At 31.0% G+C, this 12,687-nt stretch overlaps 2 protein-coding genes across 5 annotated transcripts; both read right to left on the bottom strand.

The window, feature by feature from the left end:
• Positions 1–3,180: 3,180 nt before the first annotated feature.
• Positions 3,181–10,135, bottom strand: LOC143195580 (uncharacterized). 3 transcript variants are annotated; one of them, XR_013005554.1, is made up of 6 exons: positions 9,961–10,135; positions 9,250–9,446; positions 8,245–8,395; positions 6,144–6,404; positions 5,690–5,798; positions 3,439–3,576 (listed from the first exon to the last, which is right to left on the bottom strand). XR_013005554.1 is itself a non-coding variant. In XM_076402852.1 (5 exons), the coding sequence occupies exons 1-5, from the start codon at positions 10,008–10,010 to the stop codon at positions 3,300–3,302; spliced, it is 936 nt and encodes a 311-aa protein (XP_076258967.1). In that variant the 5' UTR covers positions 10,011–10,129; the 3' UTR covers positions 3,181–3,299. The 3 variants fall into 3 exon arrangements, 1 of the variants encoding a protein (XP_076258967.1); XR_013005555.1 differs by having other exon boundaries at positions 5,690–5,795; XM_076402852.1 differs by lacking the exon at positions 5,690–5,798 and having other exon boundaries at positions 3,181–3,576; positions 9,961–10,129.
• A 1,332-nt stretch (positions 10,136–11,467) lies between these two features.
• On the bottom strand, positions 11,468–12,680 carry CCHa2 (neuropeptide CCHamide-2). 2 transcript variants are annotated; one of them, XM_076402867.1, is made up of 5 exons: positions 12,523–12,660; positions 12,322–12,462; positions 12,133–12,261; positions 11,913–12,010; positions 11,468–11,590 (listed from the first exon to the last, which is right to left on the bottom strand). In XM_076402867.1, exons 2-5 carry the CDS (start codon positions 12,383–12,385, stop codon positions 11,549–11,551), a joined length of 333 nt encoding a protein of 110 aa, XP_076258982.1. In that variant the 5' UTR covers positions 12,386–12,462; positions 12,523–12,660; the 3' UTR covers positions 11,468–11,548. The 2 variants fall into 2 exon arrangements, with proteins under 2 accessions (XP_076258982.1, XP_076258981.1); XM_076402866.1 differs by lacking the exon at positions 12,322–12,462 and having other exon boundaries at positions 12,523–12,680.
• Between the last annotated feature and the right edge of the window lie 7 nt (positions 12,681–12,687).

Below are 12,687 nucleotides of genomic sequence, written 5' to 3'. Positions count from 1 at the left end.
TTTTCTCTTCCAAAACTAAATCGAACATAAAATCCTGTCATACAAAAGTTAAACAATTTTTTTTCGCCAAATTTTTCTGTTTTAAAATCATACTTTATTTTATAGCATAGAAGAATATATAAAGAGAAGAGTCACTGCAGATTTTAGGTAAATCGCTTCAGTAGAATTTGGGATATCATATCAACTACCTCGAAAAAAAGCAACGAAAAGCTGAGAAAAAGTGTTTAAGGTTTCGGATAATTACGCACAGCCTAAACCTTACTATGGTACACTTTTTCAAGCTATTATTTAATGCTCTACATATTAGGTCTTACTTAAAAAAAATCCGAACTTTTTATTTAAAACGAGCGATTTTGGCCTTCTTTGAAATGTCAAAAGCTCGAAATCCAAAGATAGGTTTCTGAAACAATTAGTATTCCATATAGATCATCATTTTTAACATGACTATGAGTGCTGCTAAAAAATTGCAAAAATCAATATCAATGTAAACCAGCTGTCTATTACTATATCGTCTATTGTTCCATCCACTCCGGACAAGTCGGTTTAAATGTTGCGTCATTAAAACAACTATATACCGAATATAATTTAAAATTTGAAAAATCTTAATATTATGTTATTAAAGGGTTAAGTTTTGAAAAAATTGAAAAATCGATAAAAAGACATATAAACTCCATATAATTTTCGATGTAGATTCTTTGCTTTTCGGAAGTTTCCTTAAACTGTAGTCGGATTATACTGAAACTAATGTTTTGACAAGAAAAGCCGAATCTCTGTTACTAAACAGGGCTGGTAAGTGTTGTACAGGGAGACCCATACAATTGCACCAACATCATTACCTTTAGAAATCGAAGGTCGAACAATAAACCACTGCTTCAGTAGTCTACGGATTGGAAATTTTATGTTCCCTTGACGTGATTGAAAAATCTCGCCCAACACACCGAATAACCAATAATCAATCTAATTTTCTAGGTTATTTATTACATTATTATTAGTCGTTACCGACTAACCTATATTTTCTCTTTACAATAGTTTAAATCTAACTACATATCTAAGAGGACGCGTCGCTCGTAATTTAATCTCTAGACTAATGATATTTGTGTATTAATATTGCTGTTTTTTTCTATTAAATGCTCACTACACTACAAAAAATCAAATGTTTTGATTAATTTGAGACTGACTGTGTCCTGCGCTGGTATTACCCAAGAGTTGCAATGCTCCTTACGATTTTCTTGATTTTCTTAGTGACACTCGGCATATGAGGACTTTGTTTTGGATATTTTTTATTATATTTATGTTGTCTTTCACAGAATGTATTCATAATTGAATTCTATAGATCTCTATAGGCTTACTGATAACTGAGATTTACTTCCAATTAACTAATACATTTTCCTATATTTAAACTCCAGTTCCATCGCTTTTCTTTTTGAAATGTTCTTTCCAGCGCAGTTTTGCATCAACAGTCATTCCGGGATGTTTAGCATCGTTACTATATGAAATGATAGTATTATTTAATGTTATTGGTGCTTGTACTATCTGTTTATAGGTGAACTGCACATGTACAGACTTATTACAGTTGATTTTTATTCAATTATTTGGGTCCAATTATGTATATTGTTATTGGCCTGTTGTAATTTTCGGATCTATTCTAGGCTATTGTCCCCGACAGCAAGAATCGCAGCATTATTAACAAACGCAGCTGTCGTGATATTCTCCATTTGATGATACATCAAATGTGTAAAGTATAGTCTACAAAAATGTTATCAAACATATTTAGTTTATTTTAACATTATAGTACATTTAATGCATATATTATCGAAGGACTTAAAACTACAATTAAGAACACAGGTATAATAGTTTGTAGGTTAGAGTTGTTTTATTATATTTACATCAAACTCTTTTCCACACCAACCATGAGGTAGAGCTCTAGGCGCGTTTTTTTTATGTAGTGGTATCCCCCTGGAGGCCTAATCCACCTAATTAACAATTGTATATCAGAGTGATGTATTTTACTTTCAGTCGAGAACATATTTACCTTTTTACGTTTAGTTTTTGTTTCCTTCGATGGTGTTTTTACTTGTAGTAATCTTAATATCACTGTATTTTTTATTTCTTCTTTTACTACCTGTGTCACCATTCTTGATAAAATTAATAACTGAATTCTGCCTAATACATGTAGCATATCTGCAAAACAGTTAGTATTCATTCTTTCCTCATACCTACTAACCTAATGCTCATGTTTGAACAATTCTGAATAATTACAGTCATATCTGTGCATACAAATCTTCCACGCCCTATAATACCATTTTCTACAGTTATATTCTATTAATTACATTCATATTATGTAATACTCTGTCTAAGGAATTTCCAGTATTGTATTTATTTGCATTAAATTATGTTTCTATTGAAAAAACTACTTATTGTTTTTATACATTTCGTATATATGAACTTTGATACAGCTAACATCAAGCTCCGCATAAAGATAGTTTCTTAATTAATAATTTAATACGTAATTATAATATTTTGAATATTTTGAATAATTTTGCGTACGTTTGACAACTGGACGATTTTGACAGGCTAGTTCGGTTTCACATTAGAACTTATCAGACCGCATTATGTCTATTTCTAACTAGAATAAAATGAGAAGAAAAATATTGTTTGATTCTAAAACGTCTCTATTTCATTAAACCTCTTGATGACGTATGAACAAAAAAAATTTAATAGAGTATAGGTAAATAATTGGTCCCAGTACACTTCCTTGTGGTAACCTGCTTTAGCTTCTTTTATTGTAGAGTAGGTTTTCTTTGTGAACGGAACCGTCGTACCAAACTTTATCGAAGACTTGTGCTACATCTAAAAATATAGCTGAAGATGCATTTTTTTCTTTATAATCTTTTTCAATGGCATTAATTTCAATGCAACTGATCAATTGTTGAATATTAGTTAATGAATCCAAGCTGGTGTGGTGGTATTACTTTTTTCTCTTCCTTTCTTATTAATTTAGCTAACACAGTGATATCGGTCTATAGGCTTTTACTTCATTTAGTGATTTTTCCAGGTTTTAAATAATTTCAGCCATCTTTCAAACGTTTGGGATATGTTTTAGTAGATATGCTACATTGATCAAGTTGCTGAGTTTTCAAATAAATTCCCTTTCTTGGACCAAAAAATAACACAATATCATTGTACATATATATATGCGATATATTTGGTTGATTTCGTAAAAATAAAACATTATATACATCGTAATACAAAAATCGAGACGAGAAAACACAAAACAGTAAAAAAACGGTTACTAAACATTAAATAACCACGTTATTTTGTCCACCGTGGGAGTGATCAGAGGCAAGACTAGTGGGACGTCTGGTGGTGTTTCTGTTAGAGGATGCGCCTGAGAATAAGTTACCCATCCTATTAGTCCAATTCCTAAAGTAACGAGGTAGTTGTCTTCTGGTACTCTTAACCATATTTTGGAGGACTGGTCTGGGATACATCTTCCTAGATTCTTTCCTCTCGTCGTCGGTTATCTGTTTGTCGTCCAGATGAACAAGTTTCGGAAGAACCGATATAACGTATAGTCTGGAACAACAGATTTAGGAAAAATTACTTTATGGAGAAAGATTCAACAACAAGTTATTTTTATTAGTACAACAATACACAGGGTATCAAAGCTATTGAGCATTGGTTAGAAAATGGCTATTGACTCGAATAATTCTGAGAATATCTTAAATTAAACGGAAATGAAATGCAGATTTATAGTTAAAAATAATGTTAATTTTCTTGTAATGCCGCCATATGACGTATATTATATTGCTGTTGTTACTTTCAATTTTTGTTGTTATCCATTCATATTGTGTTATTTCTGCCACGTTATTCTCTGTCCTTCTAAGGTAATCTGTAACAAATGGTATTTGTTGTTGTTTCTTGCTAATGTCCTATGTATTTTTATTTCCTTCCAATAATATTTTCTAGTAATTCTTCTTGGTCAATATGCATATTAGTCAGGATTTGGGTATTGGCTATACTGTTTATTCAGGAGATTAGCTCTCATCTATATAATTATATCTCGAAGGCTTAAAGCTTTGTAGTTGTTGTTATTGTGTAATATATTTAATGCTTTTAATATAAACTTTTTATTTATGTTTTCCATTTTAAGTAGTGGGTAGCGATCACCAATATAAATACCATTTGATTTTATGAATGTATGGTGTACCGTATCTAATTACATCAAATTCCATTCCTCCAAATATACAAATCGGATTTGCAATTGATTTTGATTTTTAACTCAGGATATTTTTGGATTCAAGGTATAGGGTGGGGCAACAGTCTCGCTACCATTTTACTTATGTGACGTTTAGCTCGGTTTTGCTTTAACAATTGTGTTGTATAGACGTCTAAATTTTATTATGGATAAATATATGCCACAAAACGAGCAGAATTAGTGCCAACATGAGAATTCGTTCCATTGTTGCCACTCAGTTTACCGCACCCTATATATACATATTATAGATATATCGATATATAAAGTCGATTTCGATATGTTTTTATATCGGTTTAGAACACTGATATATCGATATATAATTTTTAAGGCTTAAAAATAATAACTTTAATAGTATATTTCGTTTCGTTTGACCTATATCTTCATGAAGCAATTCCTCCAACTTGCCCTCATTAAATTTTGTCTGTGTAAATTTGCATTGCAAATCAAAATCATCACCATATCGTCATAAAATACCATGACTTTTCATATAAAAATAGCAAGATAAAAGTAGGCACAATAACACTATATCTGCATTATACAATTAGTTTCCATTCAAAAGACTTAATCATTCTAGTTATCATCATCATCATTATTTAAAACTTTCAGATAACTATAGTAAGGCCGCTATTAATGAAGGAAATATCTGGTGTGATAAAAATGGTTGACGGAAAATGTAACAATATAATGTTAGAAGTTGAAATGTGAAGAATCACAAGCAGGACTTGAATCAAAAATAGTCGTTACAAAGTAAAAATGTGTTAAATTTGCCCTGTAACGTGACAATGCTTAGTTCGTAATCAAGCGCTGTCATAAAGATAGGAAAAATAACACTAGTGATGAACAATTCGATATTTTTCAATAAATTCACGCAACAGCATCTATCCATCAATAGTAGAACGAAAAATTTGAGGAAAAAAAGTATAAAGATAGAATAGATTTTCGATTTTCTAAGTCTCTAGTTGTGTGTTGAAGCCGAATAATAATATTCCTAATAATAAAATATTCCTTATTAACGAGAAATAAAATTAGTTTTGTATTTAAAAAGGATGCAATGGTTAAATAGTTGACAAAGATTGATTGAGAAAATACGACAGAAATATACAATGGTTATTACTACATTCCTCTTTACAATCAATTCAAATATATGAAATATAAAAATAATTTCAAAATGAATCTGTTACTTTGAAGGTAATAAATTACAACAATTACCGTTTTCCTTTACTTTCCCAAAGAATGTTCAAAACGAAATATGTACATCTCCGTGTCACTTATGGCGCGGTTGAGAAAAAATTAGTAAGACCATGTTGGAATGAAATAGAAATAAACCAATTACTTTTATTATATTATGTCACTATTACTTTCCGAAATGTAAAATACGATTAAATATATTTGGGATCATTATTCTAATTATTTTTACAAACTGCCACTTACCAATTTATTTAAAATTAACTGATCTGTACAGCATAGAGAATCAAACAATTACCTCAGTCCTTTCCTCTCTCAAAATTAGCATGGGAAGAAAATAGTGTATCTCCGTCTGCTATCAAAAATCGAAAAAGAGGTGAAGTATGCATTTAATTGAAATAGTAATTACTAATTTCAGTCGCTAGTTTTCTTACTATCGACTAGTTCGACTGTTTTGCGACTATCGACTTCTAATGGTATCGATTGTTAAACACCGGCTAGTTTTAGTCAGTAAACGCGGATCCAAACTGGAAGCCAATAGTTCATAATCTTGATTCTCATTAATCAAAATATTAATAAACCTACTGGTAATTATTTTTATTAAGGAATTATTATTATATTAAGGTACTACGGCGAAATATAAGATATAAATTACAATGATTTTTCCAGGCACTAAGTATCTTAACAAAAGAACACTTACCTATATCGAAGATATTCGTAAATACAACCACCAGTTGCGGGCGAATGGGCCACCGGATTACCCATCAGAGACAAGTACTTTAAATTCGGGCAGTTATATCGCAAACTTTCCACCCAGTATAAATCGCTTATCCGACAAAAGTTTAGGTATAACAGTTCCAGATGTGGCAACCAAGGAATGTTCGCGTCGTGGGAACTAATAGGATTCTTGTCCAAGATAAGCGACGTCAATTCCTTAAAACGTTCCAAAAAATCTATATTTCTACAACATACAAAATATGTATGCAGTGGGTAATAAGTTGTTTTATATTTGACATCTGTATTATTTTAATATAAACAACAGATATACAAGATGGTCCCTAAAATGAATATTTATATTTAATTGATTGACTACAAAAAAAGTAACCTATCTATTGAATATTTATTGATTATTAAATCTACATAGCCAATTGACGTAACAGGTCAATTGAAAAGTCCCCGCCCTACCATAGTAAAACACATTTTCTTGGTAAAATTAGTTTTTTTTATTCAACATAATTCCCTTCAAGGGTGATACACTGACCTGGGTGATACCAACTGCAACCCTCCAACTTTTCGATACCATTTTTGTAGTCCGATTTATCCTTTGTTTCAAAATAGGCCCCAGCTTCGGCGATCACTTTATTCGACGAAAATGTCTTCCCAGCGGGCATTCTTTTGAGATCTGAGAACAGGAAATAGTCACTGGGGGGCAGGTCTGGAGAATGCGGTGGATGAGGAAGCAATTCGAAACCAAATTCATGGATTTTTGCCATAGTTTTCACTGACTTGTGACACGGTGCATTGTCTTGGTGAAGCGACACTTTCTTTTACTTCAAATGCGGTCGTTTTTGGCGATTTCGTCCTTCAGACGGTCCAATAACGCTATGTAATAGTCGCGGTTGATGGTCCTTCCTTTTCAAGGTAGTCAATGAAAATTATTCCATGCGCACCCCAAAATACAGACGCTATAACCATACCAGCCGACTGTTGCGTTTTCGCATGCTTTGGTGTAAGTTCATCGTATGCAGTCGACTCGGATGACTGTCAATTGGACTTCGGAGTAAAATGATGGAGCCATGTTTCATCCATTGTCACATATCGACGCAAAAACTCGGGTTTATTACTCTTAATCATCTTCCAACACTGCTCCGAATGATCAACTCGTCGTTGTTTTTGGTCAAAAGTGAGCTCGCGCGGCACCCACTTTACACAAAGCTTTCTTGTACCCAAATATTCGTGAATGATATGATGTACACATTCAGTTGATATCTTTAGAATGTCTGCTATTTCATTCAATTTTAATTTACGGCTATTCAAAATCATTTTGTGGATTGTTTTAATGTTTTCGTTGGTAACAACCTCTTTTGGGCGCCCACTGCGTTCACCGTCTTCGGTGTTCATTTCACCACATCTAAACTTAGCATACCAATCCTTGAGGGTTAATTTTTCTCGGGCAGTGTCCGGAAACTCGGCATCAAGTTTTTGCTTCAACTGTATTTTTCCCTTCAAAAAGAAATATTTTATCAACACGCGAAATTCCTTTTTATCCATTTTCACAAACTAATGATCCGGACAACTGTCAAATTTATACACGCATCTTTTGAAGGTTAGGGCTAACTAAAAGCATATGGACTTAATTCTAGTAGCGCCATCTATGTATCAGTCCGGGGACTTTTCCTGAGATTGACCTGTTATTATAATTTTCTGCGCCCCTTGGATTTTTTACGTTCATTTAGTAAACTAAACAAACATAAACTTTCTTTTAATACATCTTATTGTTTATATAAAAATATTATAAACCAAATGTATTAGGTGCCTGCATATACAAATTTACTTTTTTATTTATTTTCTTTCAGTACATGTTTTTTTGGTTCTCCAAGCTGTCCAAACCAACAATTGGGATATGACGGAACATCTCCACCACTTCTGTTAAATATCAAAACCGTCGAATTTAACAGTTTCACCAATAAATATCTGTGATCATAATACATGCAATCTCCTAATATAGCTAATCTCCGAATAGGGAATGGTTTATTGAGATGTAGTGAAACTCAATTTATTTTTGATTATTATTAGAATACCTGAATGAATTATTGCTGATATCCAATGTTTTCACACGTGTACCGAACTCATCACATATCAACCTAGGCATCTGGTCAAGTTTTTGATCGGCAAAGGACAACCTAGTAAGATCGGAATCCTCCACTTTATCATCTCGGTCTTCTGTTCTTCCTAAATAAAAGTATGACAACATAAATAGTGATTAAAAGTGAGAATACACTATAACAAATAAGGTGTAAATAAAAAAAGAAAAGAAACTGTTGGGAATCAAGCAACTATTTTAAGACTACATCAGAAGAGATGATAGGATTTTGTTTTTTTTTTCTGTTCTGATTTTAACCGTCTTGGTAATCGCCAGAACATTGTTTATTAAACATATGTGTGTGTATCCAAGAGTGTAAAATCCGACAAAAAGCATTACACCAATAAACAGTCTGAATAAGATCAAATGTCTTCTAGGATGGTCTTGCCAGTCAGTTCCAAAGCCCACGTTTAATAGTAGATGCAATACAAGAAAAAAATCCAAAAGGCTGCCGTGACTGGAAAGTATACATATATCTTTCTAAATCTTAGGTTTTTATTTATAGACGAACGAGCACAAACTCACAAACAAAAAATTCAAACACTCATGTCCTGAAAAGAATTCGATTGATGTATGAAGTATGACGAAAACGATGGTCATGAACAATATTGAGAAAAATAAATCAATAGGTATCATGAGACCCAAAATATTTCATCAATCGAAGATCTAACAGGTGCCATAGAGGTTTATTTTGAACCATGATCGAAGATCATTTGAAACTGTAAGCAACTTATTATTGGTTAATGGCGAAAAGTTTTTTTAAGATGCTGAAAAATTATTCTATTTGAATCTTCTAACTATTCTACTTCAAACAATGACAAATAGTAACTAAACATATGTATTTTAGCCAAACATAAACATAGAATGATAGAAAAACAGTACAATTACCTACGACTCAATAGTGAAAGCTATAATGCACAGAAAAATTCCAACCAAAACTCACCCATTAGAATATGTCCCAAATTTGTCATCTCCGTGGTCTGCATTTCATTACAGAATATATTAGTAAGCGCATTTGATACCGTTTCTCTTTTAATAATGCTGGGCTGACTTGAGGAGACTACTTCTTCCGGCGGATCTCTCCAGACTTCCGAAATATCTTCAAACAAGTTCACACCTTGGTCCGTTTGGCCTTGAGGTCTGAAAAATTTCCAAAAATCTATTTTTATACATTCATAATAATTACATATTTTTAAATTCTAGACAATGTTCAGTTACACAAAAACAGCATATATTCTTATTGTCCACATTTAAAAAATCAAGTTAAAATTGTCACTGTCTTAAATAAAATTATAATAGTTTCCTTCTAGTTGTTTTTCTAAATATTTCTAAAAGAAAATAACGTAAAATTAATATTAACAACATACATTTAAAATCGTCCAGTATATGCAGAATTAATGAATTTTTTATGGAATCGCAAAACCCATTAAAAAACTAGTTAAACACATCTATTATTATTTAACTGATATTCAATAATTAATTAAAAAGTATTATTAAGATATCCAATTGTCCCAATTCAGCAAAAATATAAAAGGTATTAATCAAAATTCTGGTCGATAACTGCTGTGATATCATTTTATTAAACAAAATATATCGTGCTAAGCAATATAGATTATTCTTAGGTTCACAGCAAATAAATAAATTTGATACTTACTGGTTGGAAAGCCCCCGACTCATTCTATAGTACCTACTAAAAGCGTACATTCGCAAACATTACCTACTTTTCTATGGCTACCGGCTAACTAACACCATGAGGAATACAAAAAATCGTCTCAAAATGTATAGGAACGCCACTGATAAACCTTATCACGTTTTATAAAGATATTTAGTTGAATATTATTCCCGATCGGTTTGTCTTTTGCTAGGTTCCTTGATGTAGTATCGTGTCAAGCCGTAAACTACTGATTTCCATATCAATTTTTTTTCTCTCCGATTACGTGAAAAAAAAACAATATTTAACAACATTTAAACATTTAAGCATTGTACATTGATAGAACGATACATATAATATTATATTATTGTAGCATGAGATTTATGAGTTCTATAGAAAAAAATCTAGTTATAAATTAATGAATAAATATCATCCTTATTAGCATTATGTAATTAAAACGGTACGAAAAATTGTAAAATCAAGAAGTAGGTACTAGTGTATTATTTATGTCCACAAAATATCATGTATATTACAAGGTACATTGATACAATGCTTTGAATATCACTGAATACGAAGAATTGACTTTTACAACATTATTATTTCACTACGAATTTAATTTAAGGAGAGAAAACTTACAAGAACTTAATGAATATGAAATATAATCACATAACACACACCTCTAACCTGTTTTAAGGAACCAGATCAATAACCAACATTTTGTCGCCAAAATCATAGACTCTCAAATTAACAATAAACATGTTAGAAAAACAAATATCTATCTTCAAATAAAATAAATCTCCGTAAATCATATGACATAACTAAAACGTCAAACGGAAAGAATGCACTAACCGATGCAGTAGTACAATATTAAATTAAAATGTTCCACGCATACACGAGTTACAAGATATCAGACAACAGAGTAATCCTTAAAACGATCACATTAAAGTTATCTAATATTAAATTAATGCCGGTAACCTCGTGCATCAACATGTCAGGGTGACAATGACAAATTACTTTGAAACAATAAATTTATGATTCTCTGCTTTTAAATTATAATAAACATATTTTTGCTGGAATAATATTGTTTTAATTAACAGGTCATTTAAACATTTGAGTCCACCATTTCGTCATGATATAAAAGATTCTAATAGTAAATAATTAAAAAACGGTATTTTAGATTTCAAATTTTAGATTTCTGTTTTATAATATTACTTTGTAATTAAAAGGTCATTGTAATATTATACACAAATAATGACATAATTTCTCAGTTACTCTTTGCTAAATTTCCACGTTATATAATATATTACGAACTTTGACATGACTAATTAATCTGTATTTACTTTAGTTCCAATCAGCCTACTATATAAATAATTTGGTTCTTGTGTGATAAACAATCACCATCCATTCAATAAACAAATTAATAAGCAACCTTTTCTTTAAAAAATTAAAAGTTACATAATCACAATAATTTATATTAAATTGTAATAAATAACTGCAATAAAAATCAATATTTTTCTTCATGCATTTATTCATGTTCTATATTGGCACTACAATTAAATAACGGACGTCATGTTTTATGTGATTTAGAATTTTACTTTATTTCTGGTTCTTCCTGCTTTCGGTTACGCACTATCTGAAATAAATATTTATGAAAAAAACTTATTAGCACACATTATTTTACATATAGTAGTTAAGCAAAAAACATATATAAGCATAATTCTTTTGAAAAATTCGTACGTTTATGTTTTTGACATTTGATGTCAATTAAATTTAGGTTATGTTTTAAGGAAATTTTATTCTTATTTATAATTTGATATTTTACGTCCATGTTTAATTTTTCATTTATTATAAAGCTTTAAATTAATTTAAGGTTAGTATTAATAACATGGTGACTGTGAATGCTAGTGAATATTAATGCTGATACAATATATATTTTATTTTTTTTAAATAGTTACCCAATCTCGAATAATTTTATTGAGCTCATCGTATTGTTCAGCTGACATCCTATTTGATTTGTAAAATCTTTTGGGATAAGCTATAGGAATCTTTAGACCTAAAATGTAACATATATAAGAATATATCGGTACTAAAAATTTTAAATTATTGGTATAATAACATAGACTAAATCGAACTAAATGAAGGAAAATTATTAAAGATTATAAGACCAAGAATTACCAGCATATCCGTAAGGTGAACTTTCAAGCTCCGTTTCGCCGTTCTGTACCATCTCATAATTTTCATTAGTCAATTCTGACCGCTTCCCCAATGCCCCGAAACAGGAATGGCCGAAATTACTACACCCACCTTAAAATTCATATTAAAATCATCAACCGCGTCACAAATGATCGATTAAATTACTCTTACGTTTAGCAAAAACAATACTTTCTTGTTGTAGCACAAGAACAATCAGAAAAAGCACGACATTCATGTTAATAGGAAATATAGAACACTTGAGTACATAAGCTTAATTGGAAATGTAATGATCAATGGCGCAAATTGAGCAACCTATTTACATATACGACGTAAGGAATCAACACCATCGGTAGAAATATAAATAATACTTACTCTTTGCGTGAATTTCATGAAGTAATAAACTTGCTAAAATGAGAAACTTTGACAGTTTGAAAATTTGGAAAGGAGTAAAACAAAGCATGATAGAAGTTTGAGTCTAGCTATGTGAATCGTTTAAAACAGAGAACTGAAGTAATTAACATGGTAGGAACGCAAAAC

The sequence above is a fragment of the Rhynchophorus ferrugineus genome, unplaced genomic scaffold (genome assembly GCF_030347505.1).
Source record: "Rhynchophorus ferrugineus isolate W39M unplaced genomic scaffold, kcgeb_rfMv2 rfM4, whole genome shotgun sequence".
NCBI classification, from domain to species: Eukaryota; Metazoa; Arthropoda; class Insecta; order Coleoptera; family Curculionidae; genus Rhynchophorus; species Rhynchophorus ferrugineus.
Note: the sequence above shows the minus strand (reverse complement) of the source record. Positions and strands in the feature narration are given on the sequence as shown.

Excerpts from the sequence above, each read along its gene's own strand:
- LOC143195580 (XM_076402852.1), bottom strand. The coding sequence starts at position 10,010 with ATGTACGCTTTTAGTAGGTACTATAGAATGAGTCGGGGGCTTTCCAAC. Across the intron at positions 9,447-9,960 it reads AGTCGGGGGCTTTCCAACCA|ACCTCAAGGCCAAACGGACC; the intron begins GTAAGTATCAAA and ends GAAATTTTTCAG. Across the intron at positions 8,396-9,249 it reads TTTGGGACATATTCTAATGG|GAAGAACAGAAGACCGAGAT; the intron begins GTGAGTTTTGGT and ends ACTTTTATTTAG.
- CCHa2 (XM_076402866.1), bottom strand. The coding sequence starts at position 12,610 with ATGCTTTGTTTTACTCCTTTCCAAATTTTCAAACTGTCAAAGTTTCTC. Across the intron at positions 12,011-12,132 it reads TTCACCTTACGGATATGCTG|GTCTAAAGATTCCTATAGCT; the intron begins GTAATTCTTGGT and ends GTTACATTTTAG. Across the intron at positions 11,591-11,912 it reads ATAAAATTATTCGAGATTGG|ATAGTGCGTAACCGAAAGCA; the intron begins GTAACTATTTAA and ends TATTTATTTCAG.